Raw genomic sequence first — 24,591 nt, 5'->3', positions numbered from 1 at the left:
AGGGGACCGCCAGAATGTTGAAAGTGGATGGACAAATGAATTGAAAGTGGATGACGTGTATAGATAAATGAATGAGTTGAAAAGACCTTCACATTGCCATCTGTTGTTCGTGTTTGCAAAACAACTTAAAGGATAAGCTGCGTACATGCATTTCTGTACGTGTATATGTGTGCGCGTGCCTACATACATGTGTGTTTGAACTTATATATTTGTATAGGTGTGAATATACATATGGGTGCATGATGCATTTGTTTCCACATACGTTTGCGTACATAAATGAAAAAGCATGCATACGGGCAGGCAGTAAAGTATTAATCTATCCATACACAATTGTGGATACGTACATATGATAAGAGGCGTAGAAATTTGTTTGAACGCACGTATGAACGCAGGATGACTATAAAAGTGTTGCACTTCAAAAAGATGCAAGCATCGTTAAGGACGGGCCTGATTGAACCTAACAGCATCGTAAACTCACCTATTCCATCAGCAAGCAGACATTAACTTGACTGGTGTTTAAGACTTATTGTACGTTTATCTTAGTGCACTTGCTTTTTAAGCCTAATTAATTTATTTTTAAGTTAGAGTCATTTCTCATATCTGTATTTGGAGGCGCACAAACACACATTTTAAAACAAATCTGTTTTTATTGCATTCAAATAATTTGTGACTAGAAAATGTTGCATCATACATACACTGTTATAAATTTCAACAAGGTGAGCAACGTAGTCCATAACTTGCGTGTTTTGTTCACAAATTATTTCTTTTTGTATAAATACGTCCGTCTCGTTTATGAAGGTAATTTTAACTTTTCAATGAATGTTTTCATGTTTTTAGGTTGATATGTGTGCGTGTGCGTGTGTGATGTTCTGACGTTCCTAATTTTATTTCTATGGCATCTCACGTTTGTACAGTATGCGTGCTTCAAGTAGCTTCTGTTTCTGTGCACGTGAATGTATGTGTACAACGTTGTGAATGCGTGTTTGTACAACATGCCAACATGTTTACGTTTATTTGTGTGTGAATGAGAACGACACGTCAACATATCTGCGCGGAGTTCATTTGTACGTGAGCATGTGCATGTGCATGTGCATGTGCTTGTGTGTGGCTGTGTTTGTTTATCGAACAATGCTTGCAGCCTTTCAAAACTCCAGCTGTAATTCAATATTTTGAGAATGCGGTATTTTTATGCACATTTTAAACGAAGATTTGTAAATTTAATCTATTGGATAAATAAAACAAACGTTTAAGACAAGGACAAAAATGGTGTATGTGTGCATCTGTATTGTATATACACGCACACCCACACACATACACAAACAAATACACACACACACACATATATATACATATATATACATATATATATATATATATATATATATATATATATATATATATAGCAAATGAATATATGTACGCACACATATACAGCAGAAGCCGGCTAATCAGACCACCGGTTAAAAAGACCAGTCGCAATTCTTTATGACGCAGCTATGTCAATCGCAGAGCTACTTACATGTTATTCTATACTCATTCTACATAAAGCACATACACATTATGCGTACGATGGTCTTTGGGCAGACAGTATTCGAACCATGCCATCGCTTAATAGCAGATGAGACATGGCACTCCTATTGATTATGCTAACTTGGCGACCAAACCATTATTGCATTGAATTTTTGCTCTAAAATAAATATTGATACTTTTAAAATAGTCAACTTTGGTTAATCAGACAAACCGCTTAATCGGACCAACCGCTTAGTTGAACCATTCACTTAGCCTAACCATTTCGGCCAAGCCTCGGTGCGGTCCGGTCAACCAGCTTCTACTGTATATCAAGAACGATTAAAATTAATCACAACTATTCTACACTCACACACACACTCACAAATAAGTAAATGTGCGTATTTCTAAACGTGACAGTACGTGCACATGCGTTTTAGTATTTACATGTGCCTAGATAGGCTTAGGCAAATAGTCCAGTTGAAGGGACGTCAAAACTTCAGGCATGTGCACTTCGCCGGTCATATGCAGGATGTACGATAATAAATAATATTGTCCCTGTACGTCTCTGCCTACATGCAACATGAGGCTACAATCATTTTATGCGCATGTTTAATGATAAGAGTTGCAATGCAGCATGCAATAAACTGCAAACTTCCCTACAATACGTCAATCCAACCAACCGGAACTCCATAACTACTCAACAAAATGGCGACCACGTGGACCGGAAGTAAATTGAGGTCAGCCGATATTATCTTGGGTGGCAAAATTTGTGCGGTATGTTAGAAAACGTGGTGTAGGATGGTGACGTGGTGTGGCGTGCTGGTCGTTTTATTTAGTCGTCAGTCAGTAAGGAGGAAATCATTTAAGAGTTCTTCATTGCTTTTTTGTTGAAGGACACGACAAAAATCTGCTACAATAAATTATTTACGAATTTGTGATAAAATGATGAAAATGACAATAATGACGACAATGATGAACATAATGTTGATGATGAAAATGATAATGACGACAATGATGATGGCGACAATGATGATGATGCACTTGTAAAGACCTACTCAGTACATACATCAAGCGTCCCTCCTATAATGGAACTCATAATCGCCGAGCTTATGTTAATACCTCATTTCGTATAAATTAACAAGAGTGTGGGTGGCTTCGATGTATCAATATGAATATGACCAGATGCTTATTTATGCTGGCATTCTTTATGGATGGTTCTGGTCATGTCTATGACGCTGGCATTCGACGTTTATTACGACGAAGCCTCTTCATTTGTCTCTCTTATTGAAAGTTTTATTTGTTCACGCGAATGCGTTACAACTGACATGTCAACATTTAACGATTTTTCGGAAAAGTTTAAAAAATGATTAAATCTATAAACTTATGTTACTGGACAAAGATGGAACATTTGAGTACATCTTTGACGTCATCACTGATTTGCATGCATTATTGTTGGGATTGGAATTCTACTACGAATTCAAGCTCGCGTTAACATTTTATCTAAACTAGGCTCTGTAATTTGATTAAGTGTCAGTTTTTCAAAGATTGAGAAAGATTTCAATAAATTAGTCTACATAATAGTAATAACATTAGTCATTAAATAGTTATTAAATATAACATCGGTGTCCTAGCTTTTTTTTAAATCTTCAATAAAATGGAATAAACAATGAATGATTTCACTATTCGTTAAATGGTTGAAAAATGAAAATTATTCAGAAAATGAGGTGTCAAAAACATTTATTCTGAGTAAACTTCAAAATTAAAAAAGAAAATCATAAAATAAATAATTTTTTAGTCTTTGGTTTACAAAAATTTTCCGCCTATAAAAACCTATTGTTTGTTAATAATAAATTGCAGCAGATGTTTTTGTAACACTCTCCGTGGTCAGGCACTCGCTGACAAGCGTTTTCCATCATAAATGTCGCAATGCTATGCAGCACCAGGGACGTCTAAGATTTCTATTTAAGGTTAATATAATTGGATCATAAAATCCAGATTATGAACCCAATAGTGCACACGTGATAACAATATAAATGACGCTATAAAAAACTGAACGCAACGTTTTGTTCGCTACTTGTGAACGTGGAAAAATTGTACAAAATTTTAAACTGGCGGAAGCGTTTTATCTATAATTTAGATTTAAAGCAATTCGTAAACAAAATTTGGAAAACAAAATATTACTTAAATATACAAGCAAGATACATTAACTTTTAATCTCGACAATGCAGGCATCTGTACTGAGAACAAACAAAGTGTTTGTACTTAAAAAGCAACTTAAATAAAATTGAAGTTGATGGTGTGTGTAGGCAGGCCCCTGAAAGATCACGTTCAACAGATCATTTATTTTTATTACGCTAATTTTTTTAATGCCTCCCATTTCAGCACATTTTTTTACTGAATAAGTTTATTTTACCGATTTGAGAGCACGTTGCTTATTTACCTATTGGTCATTAAACAGCCAAAAAACAAAAAATTATGCACAATAAAACGAAAAAGACTTTAACCTAAAAAAATATCGACCTGGCGAGAGTTGAGCGCTATAAAAAGAACATTAAACAGTGACGTCAGGCCGTTTTAATCGCCCCATAATATAGACGAAAACTCAAAAATAATCGCATGACTGTGACATAAACGCTGACGCAAAAAGCGCATTATGATCTGGTTAGGAGAAGTTGAAGAAGGCCACCTAGTCATTCACTCACTAAGCCGTTCATCCGTTTGTGATCAATCAAATATCAACTAATGTAACCAATTCTCTACAGTATTCTTCTGTTCAATCCTAACATCGCAATGCTTTTACGAACAGCACATACTCAGTAGAAACCCATGTGGAGCTAACTTATCAAATATTTCAAAATTGTGTTTTTTCAAATCAAATAGTTAATTATTTAATTTATTAGCAGCTGTTTTTTCTAATTCTCATTGTTTTGAGAATACCTAAGATTCGTATGCTCGTTTTTTTTTACGTTATGTTTTTATCAATCGATTTTTATTTATGTCAGTTGTATTTTTCCACTGTTTAACAACGTTTCAACATCAAGTCTATGGCTACGTCGTTGTTTGAATAACTTGCAAGTTTGGGAAATTGATTATGAAATTCTAATTTAGTTTATTTTTTGACTCTGACTTTCATGGTTTTTTAATATAATTGTTTGATCTTTTTAATTTCACCCAAGTCAATGTTAGATGGAATCAAACAAAATATATGTTCTTCTTTCGTTTCTGTAAAATTTATCTCTTCAGTCTATAATTTGATTTCTTTTAGAAGTGATTTTAGATATATCTATTAAGGGTTTGTTGAAGTACAAAGAAATTAAAACGTTATGACCACTGTCACTCTGCAGTCTGCGCCATACCTAACTCATTAAAATATTAATAAATATATCTGAAAATTTACAAAATTGAAAACATATTAATATGTATTTGGATTTATGTGTATGTGTATTTGGATTATTGAATACTAGCACCAATATGCATTTACTGGTAAAACAATGTTAAATGCGATTATCTCATAGCTTTAATTCTGTTGTATAACAATAAAAGCCCATTTAAAAACAGGACTATTGGCAAGCCTTTTAAATTTTCAACACAGACAATCATCATTCATTCTGTCATTATTTTAAACTTGTTTGAGTTAACAAATTGTTAGTTTACATTTTTGCATTATAACGATCTTTTGAATACTGTTTTTAAAAACTATCTATTGCGCAGGATTTTGCAATGAAAATAATTGTTTCCGTTCATTTCAAGAACTACAATACGGTCCTTGTCGTCAGTATCAACAACCATCGCCTAACACATCACGCGAGGCAAGTGTGGTTGGATGATTGTTTTGGTTGCTTGTTTCATGATTCGTCGCTGCATGATTCGTCGCTGACAACAAACCTGATGACGGCTATCATTCATATCTCAAACAAAATACTACCGCGAACTAAAACTCATTAGCCGCTCAAACAAATAGCCTGTTACTAATGAGCACGTATGTCCGCCTCTCCAAGGTTCAGGCGTCAGCAGAGTTTACAGTTTGTTTCATCGTAATAACAAATTATAATACTTGCAAACATGTGTGTACTTGAAAACTTGCGAAAAGAAATTAAAGAAATGTTGCGTCATTTATAGTAATAAATTATAAAGAGGCGCTAATAAATAAAGTTTATATTGCTTATGAAGAGTGTGTGAGAGAATGTTCAGGCGCTGGTTCTCAAGTATGATTGATGGTTGCCATTATTTTCTTGATTAATTTTAGGCTTTCGTCGCTTATACTCTTTTTCTATTTGTTTCTTATTTTTTCGTTGCATTGGTTACTCTCCACAACTTTCGTTCGTTTAATGTAATGTGTACCGTCCTTCCTAGCAAACTATGTACTCGAACGTGCACGAATAATTCCGCATGCTGCGATACTAATTTATGCAGTTGCTTATAACACATACGTAGGCTTTGAAGTTGATTCAATTTTCTAAATATAATAATATTTAAAAATTGATACACATTATATTATAAATATCATATAATTTTCAGAATCATCTAATGAATACGAAATATAAACAAGTTGCGCAGCTGAAAAACTACACAATTCGAATTTTGGCTCAATTTTAATATCACTTTCTAACAAAAAAAATCTTTGTTGTGTGTGTGTGTGCGCGCGTGGTGTTTGTGTAACAAAAGATTTTTTGTTTGTTTCTGATTTAATCATGACAGCGGTTTGATGAATTTTATTTTAATTAGCGTCATTTAGATCGACACAATATTAATATTGTTACATCCGCCGGAATAGTTGAATTACGCTATATAATTAATAATTGTTATCTTGTTATATTTATTATCTTCGCTATTTGCAATCGATTGTAAGCCATAGAATCTTTTCATACAATAGAGGCTATATAAGGGGCAAGAAGCAATGCCTGAAGAAAAGTTGTAATTGTGATTTATGTAGTTATTTGGATTAGTTAAGTGTTAGCTGGCATTCAAATGAACGTTCAACCAATTTTGCGTTTGAAGCAGTTGTGTTCATCTATCGGAAATCTTGAACCTACGAATAAAATGACAACTTGACGATCGTTGGAAGCTACAACACCGGTGTTGGAAATGTAGAGATATTCGAAGTTGTAACATTTGTGTTGGTTGTAATAATAATAATAATGTTAATTTATCATTTATTACCCAGGAATTATCACCATTTAAAATAGGAAAGAAACAAAAATTTCATACAAAAAAGACGATATTTCAGTATAATTAAAGATGAGTAAATTAGATGAGAGTTGAAGTAGAATATGATAAGCAATCACTGCAGCCTGCAACGCACAAACATGTACAATGTTCGATTACTGGCAGGCAGCAGACGAGAACTAAGCATCTAACAATGAACGAATGTTTGTGTAGGTGAACCGATATTTATCATTGGGCAACGTACGTTCAGCTGATTAAACAAATCTGACACTTGAAAAATGAAAGACATAAAAATCTTAATGATTCTCAATGGCCGCACTGCAATTATTAGTTTCTGCAATATTGCAGAAAAGGCTCTCGTAGCTAATGCTAAGGACAGTGCAAAATAAAGTTGCCGGTTTTAAACATTGGACCATTTGGAAATGAAATTGAGTAAATTCAGTTGGTTAATGATTATGAAAATGCTCCGATGGATGCAACGAATTAGTCTGAAGGACCACATCAAATCTACCGAAATCCTGCGTCGTTCTGGTTTAGATGATATAAAGGACGAATGCCGGCAACACCGTTTGCGGTGGTTTGGTCATGTCAAACGAAGTGGAAACAGTGCCATAACTTCTCTTGCAGGTGTTGAAGTACCTGGCACACGTCCCAAAGGCCGTCCAAAGAAGTCCTGGTCGCAAACAATCGAGCAAGACATGAAAGCTCTAAATTTAAATGAAATGGATACAACTGATCGTCGAATTAGGCGCAAAAAGTTGATGGCAAAGAAAACAACGTCCTACCTCGGGAAACCGGGTCTCTGAACGCAAAACGAAGATTGATTGATTGATTGAAACAGAATAAGTTAACTGGACAGATCCTTCATGCGACACAAAATGATTTCGTTGAGGACAAATAGGCTCTAGTAATCGTCGGAAAAGAAGTTTCTAAATAACAAAAGTATCAAAAACTTTCATTTTTCTAAATTGTACACCTTGCGATAACATTTAGAGTAACTTTCATTATCGCCTTAAATTCACTTAAATTTCTAAAAAATTTAAATGATAAACTTTAAGTATAATGAATGACCAGACAAAATACGAGCGTATAACATCCCATATTTATTCCTCCAATCAGAAACTGTTATACTATTTAAAATATTTTAAATGAGCAAAAATTATATCAATTAAAAAATTACGAGTAAAAAAATACTTACATATTTACAAAGTTTATACATTTACACTATAAAGACAAACCGAAATGATAATGCTAAAGGTGATTTATTTAAATTTAATAAACGGATTTTCTTTCACATTGACTATCCTCATCATCATCATCCTCATCATCAGGCGGTCATGACGGCTCCTTCCTTCTCAGCTTTAAGGTTTACACCGGTACCAGAGAATCCAGTTGCACCCTTGAAATTTAAAATCAACACTTCAATTTAATGTGAATAAAATAGTTGAGAATATATCAGCGATAAAAATGAAACAATATTATACACATAAACACACACGCACACGCACAAACACATTTATTACTGATAATTATATTTTTATTATATTCTATACTTAAAATTGAGAAACAAAATTAAACCCTATGCAGAGGAATGATGTCCTTCTCCTTCATCTTTTTACCGTTTATAGGATCAATCATGTCTTTTCTAATTATTTTCTCCACGCATTCCATCGTCACCACTGAGCCTCTGAAAATTTAGGTAACAAATTTTAAATTATAAAAATTTCTAGCATATATATCGCATTGGAAGACCAATGTTGTTTCTACAAAGCACATACATTTTATCAAAACATAAATATTTATCACGTTTTTAAAAGTTTGTTGTTAGTGTTTTTTGTTTGCCTTCATTTCACAATTTTCAAATTAATTCAAACTATCTACTAAAAGTAGAACAATTAAAACGACTATTGGGAAAAATAGAGAAATTAACGATGTTCGAAGGACTGCACATGGGACTGAATTTCCGAGGATGTCGTTGGTAACTGGACAAACATATCGCAACTAAAAAATAAACAAATTTAAAATAAATTAATTAAAAGTTTTAAAACCATAGTAATTTATATAGCAACGTTAAAAAGTTAAACACACCTCTTTGGCTATGATATTTCTCTTATCGCCATCATTGATTGGCGTGAAGTGAATTTCTATTAGGTCCTTCATCTTCAATGGCTGGCCACTCATCGGACACCTCACCACTTCATCCTACAATTCAATAAGATAAAGATGTAGAAAAAAAAAATGTTTTTGAAAATATAAAATTACAACAGGTATCAAGATGGCTAGATTATTTTTTAGTTTTACTTTTAAATTAGAGATTGAATGAAACTTCAAAAGCAAAATAAAACATACTGGTTTTTTCAAATCTGTGGGTTTTTGGTCAGGTGTAAGTGATGGCAACCAGAAGCTTGGCAGCTGTTTATCCTTTCCATTCATCATGTTGGATATGCTTGATTCACTTGAGGCTAATTTAATGTAAAAATTATTTTTTGCATTTTAAAAATGTCGATTCCAATTTTTAGACAAATGTTAATTAAAATCATAGCAAATAAAATTATATGTTAACAATTCTATTTAAAAATAAAATTATACAGAAAATATTTGACAACAAAAAGTTAAATATTTAAAAAAAATAGAAATATTAAATATAATGTAAAATGCTTACTTTGCTTTTCAAACGAAGTTGAACTCTTTTCAAAGAACTTCTTTATTAGCTGCTCCTTTTTCTCCTTGTCTTTATTATTTTCTTCATCCTAATCACAAAATTTTCAAATTCAGTAAATAAACAAACAAACACTTCTATCAATTTATATTAAGATATTATTTGCTGATACAAAGCAGGTACTAAATAAGTAGTCGCTGGTTTGAATACTAGTTTAAAATTTGAAAAAACTCGTTCATTTTATTGGCAGATAAAATACAATATAAAACAAATTGCTGCTAACATAAAAATCAAAGAATATCTAAAGAAACATTCTTGCTGAATTAAATAGCACTTCTAATGTTTCAAAAACATGTTGCACAGACACACATACATGAATTTTTGTTCCCATTATAACATTTCAATATAATTCCAGTAGACAAAGTTGAATTTAAGAAAACCATAATTGTAATATGCTAGAAATAAATTTATCAAATTAAATAAAAATATCAAACTTACCAGTTTCTGTTGCTTCTGCTTTTCGTACTCTTTCAACTTTTTAGCAATAGAAACCTTTTGAGCCAAAATATTATTCAAGATGGCTTCTTTGTCATACAGATAACCCTCTGGACTATAAAAATTTAAATTGCAAATATATTTAATAATCTACTAATAACATATAATAATATCATACACAACCAACTAAGGCTGGTTTGCAGTTTGAAGAATATTTCACGTTTTTTGGCTTCACGTTGACCATATTATTACAACGAAAATGGAAAAATATTAAATAATAAGCAGATTGATAAAAGATTAGCAAAAAAATCAAAAAACTAAACTTAAAACGAAATAATGATACTAACGTGATGACTGGATAAAAGCAAGGTTGCAACGTCAGATTACAGCAGTCAAAATCCTGGAAAAACAGTTTGTAACCATAATTAATGTTGAAAATATAAATAATAACAATTAGATGCAAATAAATAATTATATTAGCATTAGCCTAATAATTGACATTTACTAAATAATATTTAGCTTAGCACAAATGAAACGCTTCATCCACTTTCAAATGGATGGTTTATTTATATTTTATTTAGAAATAAACCATTTGCAATTAGATTTAGTTGAAACATATTTTGGTATAATTATTTTAGTAATTAAAAATAACATATTTCTTAATTAACATTTATTTAATATTATTTTTTAATTTAATTTTAATTTTTTTAATTGTATTTTATTTTTATGTATTAATATTTTACTTTTTATTTTATAAAAATAAAATATGTACCTTGATGGAATCTTTCCCTAATCTAACTTTGGTTGATCCGTAGCCACTCTGATATGAATCTTTCAATTTTTCATGGTATGTGTAAACAGACCCAGCAGTACTATTCCTCGCATGTCTCGGCATCTCGACGGGGACCAATAACGAAACAGCTGACGGTAGCAATTGAATAACAATATAAATATAACTTTTTTAAATTGTACAAGCAAGACCAATCTCTAAATTCCTGTAATGTTTCTAAATTTCAGTTTTAGAAAATTTTATATAACACTACAACGGAAGTACCGAAGACATTTCTAGTTAAATCGTCATGAAATATAGAGAATGCGCTGATATTTAATCAGAAAAGCCGAAACAATAATGATTCTGAACTTAGCCACCAGCCACAATGACCGACCTATATATTATGTGCGCGGAGAGATCGTGAAAAAAGAGAGGACCATCTGCTGAATGCACAGCAGATGTTCATATATGTTACCAATAATTGTATAGCTATATAAATCCTTAACTGATCATTGAAATGTATGTAAAGTATGTATTCTATATATTTAAGTAACGCATGTATGAACAATGATTGTATGATGTATTGAACAACATAAAAAAATTGACAGTAAGTTCAACATAAAAATCGATTAAAAATATTATTAATTGCGGCCTCAAAAAAAGATTTTTACCACTTATGTAGAATTAAATTACCTTTCTAACAATATATCAGCCACTGAAAAAAACAGCCTTCCAGGGTGTACAAAACACGAAAAACAAACACACTTCATTGTGCATCAAATCACAAAAATATTTTTTTTCATCATTCATAATTGCGGCCTCAAAAAAAAATTTCTACCACTAATGTAGAATTAAATTACCTTTCTAACAATATATTAGCCACTAAAAAAAACAGCCTTCCAGGGTGTTCAAAACTCGAAAAACTAAAACATTTACATTGTGCATCAAATCACAAAAATATTTTTTTTCACTATTCATAATTGCGGCTTCAAAAAAAGATTTCTACCACTGATGTAGAATTAAATTACCTTTCTAACAATATATCAGCCACTGAAAAAAACAGCCTTCCAGGGTGTTCAAAACACGAAAAATAAACACACTTCATTGTGCATCAAATCACAAAAATATTTTTTTTCACCATTCATTATTGCGGCCTCAAAAAAAGATTTCTACCACTGATGTAGAATTAAATTACCTTTCTAACAATATATTAGCCACTAAAAAAAACAGCCTTCCAGGGTGTTCAAAACTCGAAAAACTAAAACATTTACATTGTGCATCAAATCACAAAAATATTTTTTTTCACTATTCATAATTGCGGCTTTAAAAAAAGATTTTTACCACTGATGTAGAATTAAATTACCTTTCTAACAATATATTAGCCACTAAAAAAAACAACCTTCCAGGGTGTTCAAAACACGAAAAACAAACTCCCTTCATTGCGCATCAAATCACAAAAATATTTTATTTCACTATTCATAATTGCGGCCTCAAAAAAAGATTTCTACCACTGATGTAGAATTAAATTACCTTTCTAACAATATATTAGCCACTAAAAAAAACAACCTTCCAGGGTGTTCAAAACACGAAAAACAAACACACTTCATTGTGCATCAAATCACAAAAATATTTTATTTCACTATTCATAATTGCGGCCTGAAAAAAAAAATTCTACCACTGATGTAGAATTAAATTACCTTTCCAACAATATATTAGCCACTAAAAAAAACAGCCTTCCAGGGTGTTCAAAACTCGAAAAACTAAAACATTTTCATTGCGCATCGAATCACAAAAATATTTTTTTTCACCATTCATAATTGCGGCCTCAAAAAAAAATTTCTACCACTGATGTAGAATTAAATTACCTTTCCAGCAATATATCAGCCATTGAAAAAAACAGCCTTCCAGGGTGTTCAAAACTCGAAAAACTAACACATTTCATTGTGCGTCGTATCACAGCGACTGAAACAGAAAGATATCGCTGGGCAAAATTAAATTTTACCCGCAGACATGGTGGTCGGTACTATTGGTCTGCCATCATCGCTTTTATTTCATTATAAAAATCATTATAACACTTCAACCCTAGATAAGCATTTATTGCTAGGCTGACTCTTTCACTTTATTTTATTGTGAATAAATGGATCAACAAAAAAACTTAAATTACACGTTCCTCTAGCCTGCGTATGCGTGGGTGTGTTTGTGTATGTATTGTGTGTGTATTGTATGTGTCAATAATTAACAAAATAACCCAACGATGTCTTTAACAATTAATTCAATGATAAATTTAACTGACTTCAAATTCAACAATTTTCGTTTATGTCTATGTGCGTTTTATTCAATGGGCTTTTTTGGTTGTGCTATTTTTTCAGTCGAGTAGCATCAAAGTATGTTTTTTAGTATTGAATTTTAAGCGGTGTGCGCTCGTGTATGTCTGCCCTGTTTATTGCAGCCAATCGCACAACGTAGTTCATCATTAGGTTAGTTGAGAGCGGTGCCATTGGTTCTGCATGCATTATGCCCGAACCAATGATTACAGTTTATAATTTTCACATTCATACCAATATATGTTTATATATGTGTGTGTGCGTGTGTGAGTATGTATGTACGTACGTATGTATGTTTGTAAATAAATAAATTTGCAAATCAAATTACCCAGTCCGTCTGATTCATTGGTCAATTGTAAAATTTTAACAAACAAAGTACTATTTTTACGTAGGAAAAGGAAAAAGACAATTGAGAGGTTTAGAAAGAAATCACAGATAAATAAAACTGGCTAATAAGCTACCGTCACTTGTCCGAATAGACTGTATTAATGCCTCCGATGATAAGTGCATCAAGGTAACATGATGCAAATTCACTCAAATGACGTTTTAGCTAATGCTAGATCTGAGTCATTGAGTGTTGACGATGAGGATAAAGATGACGTTTTTGATGTAATTATAAAGCTAAGAAAAGAACTACTTGCTTCAGATAGTGATAGATTTATACAACATGTTAGTGAGCCGTTATGCATCGTTTCATATTTATACAAACAGGTTGAAGTTGCTAAACAAACCAAAAAAAGAACATATTGCCAGTGTTGTATTTTGATTCGACAGGATCGGTGATAAGAAGGACCAGCTCATAGCAGAAGAGAATTTTTTATTACACTGGTGTTATTTCGGTAGATAATAGAATAATTCCAATGATCGACTTTGTAACATGTAGGCACGACGTGTATCACATAAGTCAAGTACTTATTGACTATAAGCACTACGTCTCAAAAAAATTGAAAGAATGGCCTTTGTATTCGAATGTTGTAACCGATTTTTCTATGGCACTTATTGAGGCTGTTTTGAAAGGATTTAACACGATGGAAATTCCGACGTATTTGCAATATGCAATGAAATGGGTAACCAGTGACGTCATTCCTATTAAAATTGTACAAGTGAAATTGTGTTGTTGTCATTTTATTAAAATAGTAACCAGAGAGACGCTTAAACACACTACATTTAAACCGGATTTTAGTTACCATTTTACATACGTTAAAAAAATACTCAAATTTACGGTTATGTTGAACATCAAAAAATAACACCAAGCAAATAGTTAATTAATTCAAATATATAAATAAGTTGTGTGATATGCCAAATTCTGTGATCAAAGATCAGCTTATAACTTATGCATAACCCATGTTATAGCATAAAGAAAATTGACCAGCTCACCTCACAATTAGTGATGTTGTTATTATGTGCCATGTATGCACGTGCACACTTGCACAGCTTATAATTTATGCAAAACCCATGTTATAGCACAAAGAAAATTGTCCAGCTCACCTCACAATTAGTGATGTTGTAATTATCTGTCATGTATGCCTAGCCTAACCTTTAACATACCATGTTCTTAAATTACGCGCTTATGTCTATATATATAAATAATATGTAGCTATATGATCCATTATATACAATTATATAGTATATACACGTGCACAAGTTCTTTTACACAAAGATCAGCTCATAATTTATGCATAACCCATGTTATAACATAAAGAAAATTGTCCAGCTCACCTCACAATTAGTGATGTTGTTATTATGTGTCATATATGCTTAGCCTTTAACTTATTGACGTAAAATTAATTGAATTCAATAAAAAATTTTCTATTTATAACATTTTTAAATGTTGATAGACGCTTAAATTCGGCCAGCAAATCCGGCCGGGGCCGGATTTAAAAAAAAGTCGGATTTTAACCGGGGCCAAACGTCGGTGCATCCCTAATTTTAAGTATATGTAGTTGATATAAATTTTTTAAATTATTTATTTATTGCTAATGATTAACAAATAGAATTGAGTTTCTATAACTGTTAACTATCAATCAATCAATTAGCTTATAAAGCGCTATTTCCGCGATGTTCAACAGCGCTCCTCAATGAATTTTGAAAACAGATGGGTCTTGAGATCCGCTTTGAACTTTGCAAGTAATGGAGAAGTAGTCAGAGAAGTAGGTAGAGAGTTCCAGAAAAAAGACCAGAAAAAGCAAAAGCAGATTTAGCAAAAGAGTGTTTAACACGAGTTAAGAAAAAGCGAGAAGACGATCGTAAACCGAGGCGTTTAGGTTCAATTAATATATCTGATAAATACTTAGGAAATAATTTAAATTGAGACTTATACATGAACGTGCAAATTTAAAAAATTATTCTATATTTTATAGGTAGCCAGTGCAAGAAAACAAGATATGGAGATATATGAGAAAAGAAAGGGGCACGAGCAACTAGACGAGCAGCAGAGTTAAAAGCTTTACTTAAAGGATAGAGTATAGAGTCAGGTAGGCCATAGTAGAGCGAGTTACAATAATCAATCCTAGATAAGACTAACGAAGTAACAAGAAAGAGAAGAGTAGGATCATCAAGAAATGGCAAAAGTTTTTTTTTAATCGTTATTGATTTAAAAAAATGCATTGTGTGTTCATTGTGTATGTTTTTCTACAAATACAGCAGTAAAATAATAATTATTATCTAATATTTACACCACACAAAATTTAATTTACTAATAAGTAATAGAAATTAATAGGATTATCAAATACACACAACTACAGTATTATATATTTTTATAGCATCGATATAACTATATAATTTTATAATTATATATACATGTATATATGCATACCTGTTAGCTGCCACTTAACAGCATATAACATATAACATAATATAGCATATAAGCTTATAATAACATACATACATGTCAGCTGCTATTTAAACAGCATATATCATATAACATAATTTAACATATATCGCATATGCATGCAGGCTTGCTGTATTCTCTCTCTTTTACGTTTCTTTCTTATAAAATTATATAGGTCGGTCATTGTGGCTAAGTTCAGTCTCATGAAACAATAAATGGCTTGGAAATAGATGGTGAAGATAATGATTTCTAAGCATTTTATGCATTTTATAGTTTATGAAACAACAAAGACAAAATAGTTTAACAGGTTAAACATAGATAAAAGTTATGTACCTCTTTTATAAATATCGAATATAACACTTTATTTATTTATTCTAATTATATGACTTAACACATATAAATATGTATATTCTCTATATATAAAACCTCTTCATTTATTGTTTATCGCCAATTCTCACAAGAGTGAATAATCGTATAGTTACGGAAAGAGTTGCAAAGATTTTAATTTTTAAATGTTTGAGTCCTATTCTAATTATGAGTCCATCGTATACAGAGAATACAATTTTATATTCTAAAACATTGTATGTTCAATGGAGTCTTATAATGCAGCATAAATTTAGACAAATGATGTTTTCAGTTTTTTAAGGTATTAAGTTTTAGCCTTAACCCTACAAAAATCTCAACAAATCATCCTTGGTTACGCTTTATTGTGCCTCTAAATTTTTACGATAGGCTCTAACAACGTTAGCAACTTAGTTGCAGTTGTGTCTGTATCTTCGATATACACACGCTTAGAAAGTTTAAAAAGGATTCGGACTTTATTCACAAGCAACCAAAACATCTTTGCAAAGTATCATGGATATATATATATATATATATATATATATATATATATATATATATATATATATATATATATATTATATCCATGGCAAACTATTGACTGTTAACAACTTGCACTTGCATGGAGGAAACTGAAGATTGAACGAAATGAAAATATTATTGATAAATATTGCGTGCACAAAAATTATTCAGGAAAAGTGTATTAACGATAATACATTTTTATGAAATAAATTAAATAAGCTACAACGAATTTGTTTAACATTCACATATCTACATCAAATTTTTCATTTTTTTCAATTGAAAACTTATTAACAACCCTTGGTGATATTTGAAGTTGAAATGACAAACTCTGCATAAACAGGATATCTTAAAAAGTTTTCTTGTAAACAGTTTTTAAACGTTCAGGGTTTTGATTCATAACTCGCACAACATGAAACCAGGAAAAATCAAGATATAGTGTTGAAAATCTTAACACACTATGTGGTAGCATGAATATTTTTTAAAAAGTACAGGCTTTATTTGCTTTTATTCCACACATTTTGACATTATTCATATTAAATAAAACCAATAATCATTTTGTTCATTTTATTATCAAAAAGTAAGGAAATAAAAAATTCAATTTAATGGGTTAATACAATATTTAATAGCTCTTCAATTGTAAGTGAATAAGCATTTCTCAAAATTTGAACCCCCGATAGACATTTTACGACGTGCGCTCAATATTAATTTCCTCATATGCATGAACAAAAGACACACATAGAGTCAAATGCACGCGTAATTACATATAATTTGAACAACCAGCCAGCCACCATCACGCACCCAAAACCGTGTACTGCATCCAGCCTAGCGCCGTAAAATTCGCACAGGTCAGTACTCATAGGTTCTTGAGCGAGGTCATTAAGGTAGGCATTCCAAAATTATTATTATTATTATTGAACTTTAAGAACTTCATCTTCAGCTGTAAGTTTTCAATTCAATTGAACGAAGCGCATACAAATTTTTAGGAAGTTACAGTTTTGAAACTTTATGTTAAATAATACTGCCATGTATAATAATATACAATAATTCTGAATAAAATTTATTATCACGGAAAAAAAGCAAATATAATTCAAAAACTTTTAATTCAAAAATTTTGCCTGATAAATGTCAACGGTTTTGTAGAATAATATAGTTTCTGTTAACATTAAAACTTCAGTCTTAATTGAAGTTCAACTGATTAAATTGCCAAACCAAAAAGCATGATTAAAAGAATTATCAATAAAGGTATAGAATAATTAATGACACACGATCTGTTTAATTTTGGAGCTTGAGTTGTAGTAGTAGTTGTGGTGGTGGTACCACTTGGAGGCACAATTGTGATTATGTTGCCAGAACATTGCGGATACGTTAAACCATTTGAACATTGACAGGTCCCTTTATTGTTGCAGACCTATTCATTATTATTTTAAAACAATTTTTAATTAATTATATTAGTAATTTATAAACGTGAAACAAAATTTAGTGAAACTAAAAAAATAAACTAACTCCAGTGCTCGAACAACTGCTTGCACAAGAAGTAATGGACAAAATATCGGACACAGGTGTGCAGGCATTATTGTAACACATCTACGTAGAAATTATGCTGATATAAATTTGACGAATTTGGTTTTAAATAAAATACTAAAAACGAAATAATTTGTAATAGTTTGAGATAATTTACCTTGTTGTTTCCACAAGAGGCTCCATTTGGAACATAGCCAGGATTCGGAATTTGTGTTCCAAAGTTGAAAATGGCGAAAATACATGTTAGTGTTGTACCGAATGAAACGTATCCATTGGAATTAGATCGCAGTTGAGTGTTGCTAAATTTAGAAGTATCGCAAAATAGCTGGCCACATAAAACATCACTTCAAAATGGAATGTAAATTTAAACTTTTGAAATAAATGGCAATTTTTTGAATCAGTTAAAAATATATTTATTAAATAAAAAATTATAAATAATAAATATGTCTAAACCCTGCAGCACACGGATAATAAGTTGGGTTGAGTGTTAACGTTTGTCTACAACTTCCTGAAAACATCCCCTTCATATTATTATTAGTGTAACAGGACTCTGGAGAACTTTTGATTCCACTGCCCCACACGAAAGCGCATTGTGTGTCACGAGTTCGACATTTGCCTTCCGAGCAATAAGCTGTTACCTGCGGAGTTATGAATTAAAATTGATAAACTTTTATGATATCAGTGATGAAGTTAACGAGACGAAGCGTTACGAATTTATAACCAGAAATCAAAGCAAACAGATTTGTAATGGTGGTCGTATTAACGCGTGTAGTAGGTACAGAGTTATTGACAAATTATTTATAAATAAAAATTGTTCATTTACAAAAACAAAAACAATCATCAAAACGAATCTATTTTTAAATGTAAAATTTAATTTAGAAAACCAAGATTATCAAAACCAAAACTTATAAACAACTTTTTATTACTAACTCCATCAACAGCGCACTGGGTGCCATCGTGTTTGTACGTGTCCTCGGGACAGTAAGCTGACGTGCCACCACATAATTCCTGAATGTCGCACGTGCCACTGGCTCCTCTGCAAACTGTGTTGGCTTGGTAAAACTGTTAAAATATATTAAATTTAAAAATTAGAATAAAACTTTCAAAATTAAATTCAACAAAATTGATTGAATGATTAACTAAAGAAACTTCACTTTGCACGTGGGCAGGTCACAACAGAGACCAGAAGCACATTGGTACGTTGAAACGAGCTGGCAAGTAACCTTATTACAACAGGACGGATTGCAAACCTTTGTAAAACGTGTTAAATGAAATATAAACCATTTCGTGTTACTATCTAAAAACGAAATTGAAAGTAGTTAATTACGTCGGAAGGTAGCCCTCCACAGTCACACGTCTCTCCATCTTCCACCACTCCATTTCCGCAGGTTGAAGATGCGACGATGTCTGGAATGTTCCACAAACAAAGGTCATAACCTTTAATCCAATTGTTTGCAAATTCATTCAACGAACACGACGAAAATTTTGTCGGAGGACTGCTGGGACTATTAAATAAATAATTATGATAATTTAAAAAATTTTAAATATTATTAAAAACTATTAAATTATTGTAATTGAAATAAAAATCTGAATTTCAGTCTTAACCTTACATCAACATTCAATAGTAAATTTATAAGTGATATATCTTTGATAGAATATTTAGAAATACTTGATTGAAGTTTTCATTATGCAAGCAGCGTCGCTGCAGGCGCATGAATCATCATGCGTTAGCCCAAAACTGTGTCCCATTTCGTGGGTTAATATAGCTGCCGGATATGCTGCTCCAGTTGTTCCGCGGTCCTTGATGTTAGAAATTAGATTTTTAGTTGAGAACGTCACAAACAATTTTAATAAAATAAAACTCCTCGAAATCAATAGAAAAAAAAACAAAAACCGCTACTTCAATGACGATTCCCGAGTTTATAGAGTCGCACATCTTTCCTAACATGGCCTTTCCAACTATGTTTGAAGTGAATACTTGAGCTCTGCACAAGAAATACAATCGTGATTTCAAAAGCTAGTTAAAATATACAATTAAAACTTCTAACGAAATGAGAGCGGCGTGATCATGGCTGGCGACTCTCCCGTTGAGAGAGTTGGCTTTATATATGTACCAGTTATCCAGAGTTTTTGATATGTCCGGGTCAACAGTGATTTGCTGTGAAGTCCAAATATCTGAACCCACCAGTATTAAATAGATACCCACACTGTTGTATAACTTCAAAGAACGTTAAGCAAAATTTGATTTTAATATATTTTAATTTATATTTTTAACTTTAACGATAAGTTTTTAAAAAAATTTTAAGATTTTATCTGAAAGTTTAAAACGTTAAAAAGTTTATGCTTAAGAAGCACTTTCAGCTTTATAATCAGTCAACGGAATTTTTCCTATAAAAACTTTTATGAACTGTTGCTTATTAATAGCATTAAATTGGTTTATGCTCGATATAATAACCCCTGCACGTTCTACAAAATCAGCACTGCGTCTCGTCAAATAACCAGGTATCAAAAGTTATTTTGTGCTAGGCTTCAAATAATTTTTTTGGTTTTTATATTATAAACAAAACTCCAACAACTGTAAAAACTGAATTTATGTTAAAAACGCTAAAAAGTTATAAAAAAAACTCTTAGAAGATGAAAACGAACTAACAGCGTTGGCAGCATTGACAACGGACTTGATCCTGTTAAATGCGGCATTGTTTGAACTACCTAGAGCTTGGTACTAACGAAAAATTCATTTTAATTATCTAATAAGAACATTCGGTAACATCAAATCGACTATTAGAGCCGCCTATAAGATTTACAAATAGTATTTTTTCAGATCATCCCATTCTAATAGGTAAGTGCAAGTACTCCACTTTACATTGAATAAGTGGGAGGATCGAGGCTAAACTGTCTAGACATGGCGCGATCGTTATCGCTTGACGTTTGATTTGAACATATTGTGTAGTGTGTGGGGGGAGAAGGGTGCGGATAGATGGGTGGTTGTGTGTGTGGGTGTGTCCCGAACTTCGAAGTACGGATTCAATTTTGAAATACACATAACAAATTAAGTCCTAAATTGTATACTACGTATTCAATACTATACTTAAATATGTAACGAATACATAACTTAGATTGAGGTGTAGATGATTTAGTTAAAAGTACAATAATTAAGTGGATGTTTTTATTTTTGTAGATTTCAAAATTTGAACAGCTCGAAAATGTTCTTTGAATAGTGGTCATGGTCATAGGGAATAAATGGCGTAAAAAATTGAAGCAATACTCTAGTTATAATAAAGTATCGTATCTCAAGTGTATGACAAAATCGATATTAGACGAAACCCAAAAGAATCTAGAAAAAATATATATTGAAGTCTCTTACAATTTACATACAAACACAAAAAATGGATTTCAGTATTACTAACAAAAAGCGTGTCACCAGAAACGAATAATTCAACGATTCTATTCCGTTGGTCCTTCAACGAAGTCAATGACCTTTTAGACTAAAATAAAATTTTTCGAATCAATTAAAAAATATTAGACTTCGGCAAACACTGAGTATGTTGCAACAAATTGAAAAATATGCAATTAACGAAATATAAAAATAAATGGTAGTGAAAATTAAATGAATGAATGTCTGAAGCTTATATAAAAAAAAGAAGTAAATGTGCTAAGGGCAAAATCTGAGCAGTATACGTGTTGATTAGAGGAGTTAATTTGTGAATATATGTCTCTTGCTTTTAACGACAAGACAAAAATGGCACACATAAATAAGAAATATGGGAACATAAATTAGACAAAAACGTAAATTAGTTCAAATTTTGTATTGTTACATTTTTATCTAAACTTCTTTATTCAAGAGTCATGTGATTTTCTGTAAAACAATTCAATGAATGAATCAAGAGCGCGCGCGCTTCTGAAAATGCGTCAAATCAAAAAATTCAAAACGCGCAATTACCGACCGTTAGTATAGTTACGGTTTAAAAAGGAGGTTAATGTTTTGTCGTTTTGGGGTTTGGCGTAGACACCTGTTCAGTTTCATGTTTTTTGTGGCTTTTCCCATTTTCAGACATGCGCGTTTGTTTGTTAAAGGTTTAGGTTTTAGTTCGTTTGTTAAATTAATTTTCAAAAAATCGTGACTCTTGAATTTTAATGTGGTATGCAGGGATGGTTGTAACCTATTAAAAATTACAAGCTCTGAATCCGCAACAAGATTTATTTTGAAGGCAGAGCAGGATACCTGTGCTACTGCTTTTGTTTAGAAAAATTTTTGAAATCAAAAAACCAGCTCACCAACTGCTTCAAAGTTTTATTCACTCCGTCCACACCTGGATGATGATTTAATTTAATGTTTCAGTTAAATTCTGATGTATTGTAAAAATAATAACAAACAATAACCAACCACAAATGAAATCATTTACAGGACCGTCTGCCTCTTGAACTGCCGCTAAATATTTAGAGTTAGGAACAGGTTGAATGTCATAGGTTTTGCCGTTCACAATGAATGAGCCACTGAAACAAAAACGTTCACCTCATAGTATGCGCCACTCGCATCATCGCGGTTATTTTAAGCAAATTTACAAAAGTGAAAATTTTGAAACAAACATAATCTGTTGGCCGCAAGTACTGATAGCTGCATTCGATCCGGGATAGCCTCTGACATCACCAATGTAGTAACAGTTATCCATTGACTAGTAATTTTTTTAAATAAAAAATTTCAAATGCCTTTTATATATCGATAACTTGAAAAACTTTTCACTTGAGCAAAAGAATTGTAACGAATGTTTGATGCATCAACGACCCGTTCTTCATAATTCGATGAAAAAAGTTGCCTTCAATAAGTAACAATTAGTATAGTCTATGTTATTATGTTTAAACACAATTTAAAGAACATTAGACATCAATTCTCACGTGTTCATGTGCAAGTCCAAAATAAAATTTTCGTTGCTGGCAGTGGTCAGATCGATGGTCAGTTGCTGCACGTGCTCTCCATTCTGCATTTTAAATATTGTTTGAAGAAATATTCATATCCATGTTTTGATTTTATTTATTTTGAAAACTACTTTTGTAACGGTGCTGTTAAGAACTGTTCCGTTGACAGACAGAAGAAGAAACTTTTGGTCGGGAGTTGTACCTTTCAGTCAATGTGTTTCACGTTATTTTAATACATAGGTGTTAATATTTCAGTTTTCAGTTAGAAACTTATATAACGAAAATCTTTTTGATTGATGAAATTTGTCCAGTCGGTAGAAGTGCCATGTCCCGCGTTGTTATAGCCTGATGACTTGGTTCGAATGCCGTCTGTCCGAAACTCAAATATTACCATACGTCATAGGTGTATGATGCGGTGCCAGCTTATAAAATGTGTTTGAGCGACGTGTGGAGTGGATGTTACAGCTGTTTTGACTCTAAAAAGTTCAACTGTAATTATAGAATGATATTGATATTTAAACGATTCTGTGCATGTCGAGCTGCGTAATGAAGAACAAATACAAATCGGATTGAAAATTATGAGTTGCCGTGTGATAAATTATAACGGAAGTCTTGCAAATGATGTTACAGAAATATAATTTGCTATCATTAATTGTAAAACTTGTTACATCAAAATAAATGTTCATAACTCTGTAATAATTTTTTAAAACTTATAGCTATTAATTAATTAGTTTATATTATGGTTTGGAAGATGATAACGTGTTCACCTGTAACTTCCTGCTTGTCGAAGACGACGTAGAAAAATATGAGGAAAATTAATTTCCCAAGCATCGTACAGTAAAATGATAGTTATAATAGTTGATTGTAATATAAATGTAATACAGTAATATACTATATAGAATGATAGTAATATTAACGGTATGAATTGAAATTAAAATATATAATTTAAATAAATATTTTCATTTTATATTTTATCTACTGCACTTAACTTGTAATAGGCAAGAGGTATTTGTTCATTTTACAAGATTAAAAATGCCTTAGCATTTGTTCAATTGTTCTAAATTCACAGCAGATCAAAAGAGGACAAAAGAACTCGGAAGCTATAGCGAGAGTGTCTTTGTGGAGGGCTAGCTAGAAGATTTTTTTTGTAATGTGTCATGCCTCGTTTGTTACTGATTTTCTAAATAGCTAAATAAGTTATATATATATATATATATATTATATATATATATATATATATTATATATATATATATATATTATATATATATATATTTTTTTTACAATATTCTATAAATTCTACCGAATATTTGGCGTTAATATGTTTGTAGTTATATATATATATATATATATATATATATATATATATATATATATATATATATATATATATATGATTATTGATTAAAATGTAGGATTTTGAATTATAAAAAGAAATAAATCAAAGTGTAATATAAAATAAATCAAATTATAAAAAAGATATCACTAAACCTAAAAACTAGACAGAATCAACAAGAATCCCATCAGAAAACTATCGA

The 24,591-nt window shown here is 31.5% G+C and overlaps 3 protein-coding genes across 3 annotated transcripts; 1 reads left to right on the top strand and 2 right to left on the bottom strand.

Annotated features, from left to right (window-relative positions):
- Positions 1–8,002: 8,002 nt before the first annotated feature.
- HELRODRAFT_159202 (hypothetical protein) lies at positions 8,003–10,724 on the bottom strand (the record flags this gene model as incomplete). The annotated part of the gene is made up of 9 exons (XM_009011102.1): positions 8,003–8,074; positions 8,254–8,362; positions 8,606–8,676; positions 8,764–8,877; positions 9,025–9,137; positions 9,338–9,425; positions 9,833–9,944; positions 10,177–10,229; positions 10,602–10,724. 9 exons carry the CDS (start codon positions 10,722–10,724, stop codon positions 8,003–8,005), a joined length of 855 nt encoding a protein of 284 aa, XP_009009350.1.
- A 2,720-nt stretch (positions 10,725–13,444) lies between these two features.
- Positions 13,445–15,366, top strand: HELRODRAFT_159201 (hypothetical protein; the record flags this gene model as incomplete). The annotated part of the gene is made up of 4 exons (XM_009011101.1): positions 13,445–13,594; positions 13,852–14,028; positions 14,995–15,075; positions 15,286–15,366. 4 exons carry the CDS (start codon positions 13,445–13,447, stop codon positions 15,364–15,366), a joined length of 489 nt encoding a protein of 162 aa, XP_009009349.1.
- A 2,448-nt stretch (positions 15,367–17,814) lies between these two features.
- Positions 17,815–23,122, bottom strand: HELRODRAFT_159200 (hypothetical protein; the record flags this gene model as incomplete). The annotated part of the gene is made up of 14 exons (XM_009011100.1): positions 17,815–18,027; positions 18,123–18,203; positions 18,298–18,484; positions 18,594–18,778; positions 19,071–19,202; positions 19,295–19,390; positions 19,468–19,645; positions 19,810–19,940; positions 20,035–20,125; positions 20,189–20,358; positions 20,791–20,862; positions 22,416–22,450; positions 22,875–22,954; positions 23,034–23,122. 14 exons carry the CDS (start codon positions 23,120–23,122, stop codon positions 17,815–17,817), a joined length of 1,740 nt encoding a protein of 579 aa, XP_009009348.1.
- Between the last annotated feature and the right edge of the window lie 1,469 nt (positions 23,123–24,591).

This window comes from Helobdella robusta (assembly GCF_000326865.2).
Source record: "Helobdella robusta unplaced genomic scaffold HELROscaffold_1, whole genome shotgun sequence".
In the NCBI taxonomy this organism is placed as follows: Eukaryota; Metazoa; Annelida; class Clitellata; order Rhynchobdellida; family Glossiphoniidae; genus Helobdella; species Helobdella robusta.
This window is presented reverse-complemented; position numbering and strand designations above follow the sequence as displayed.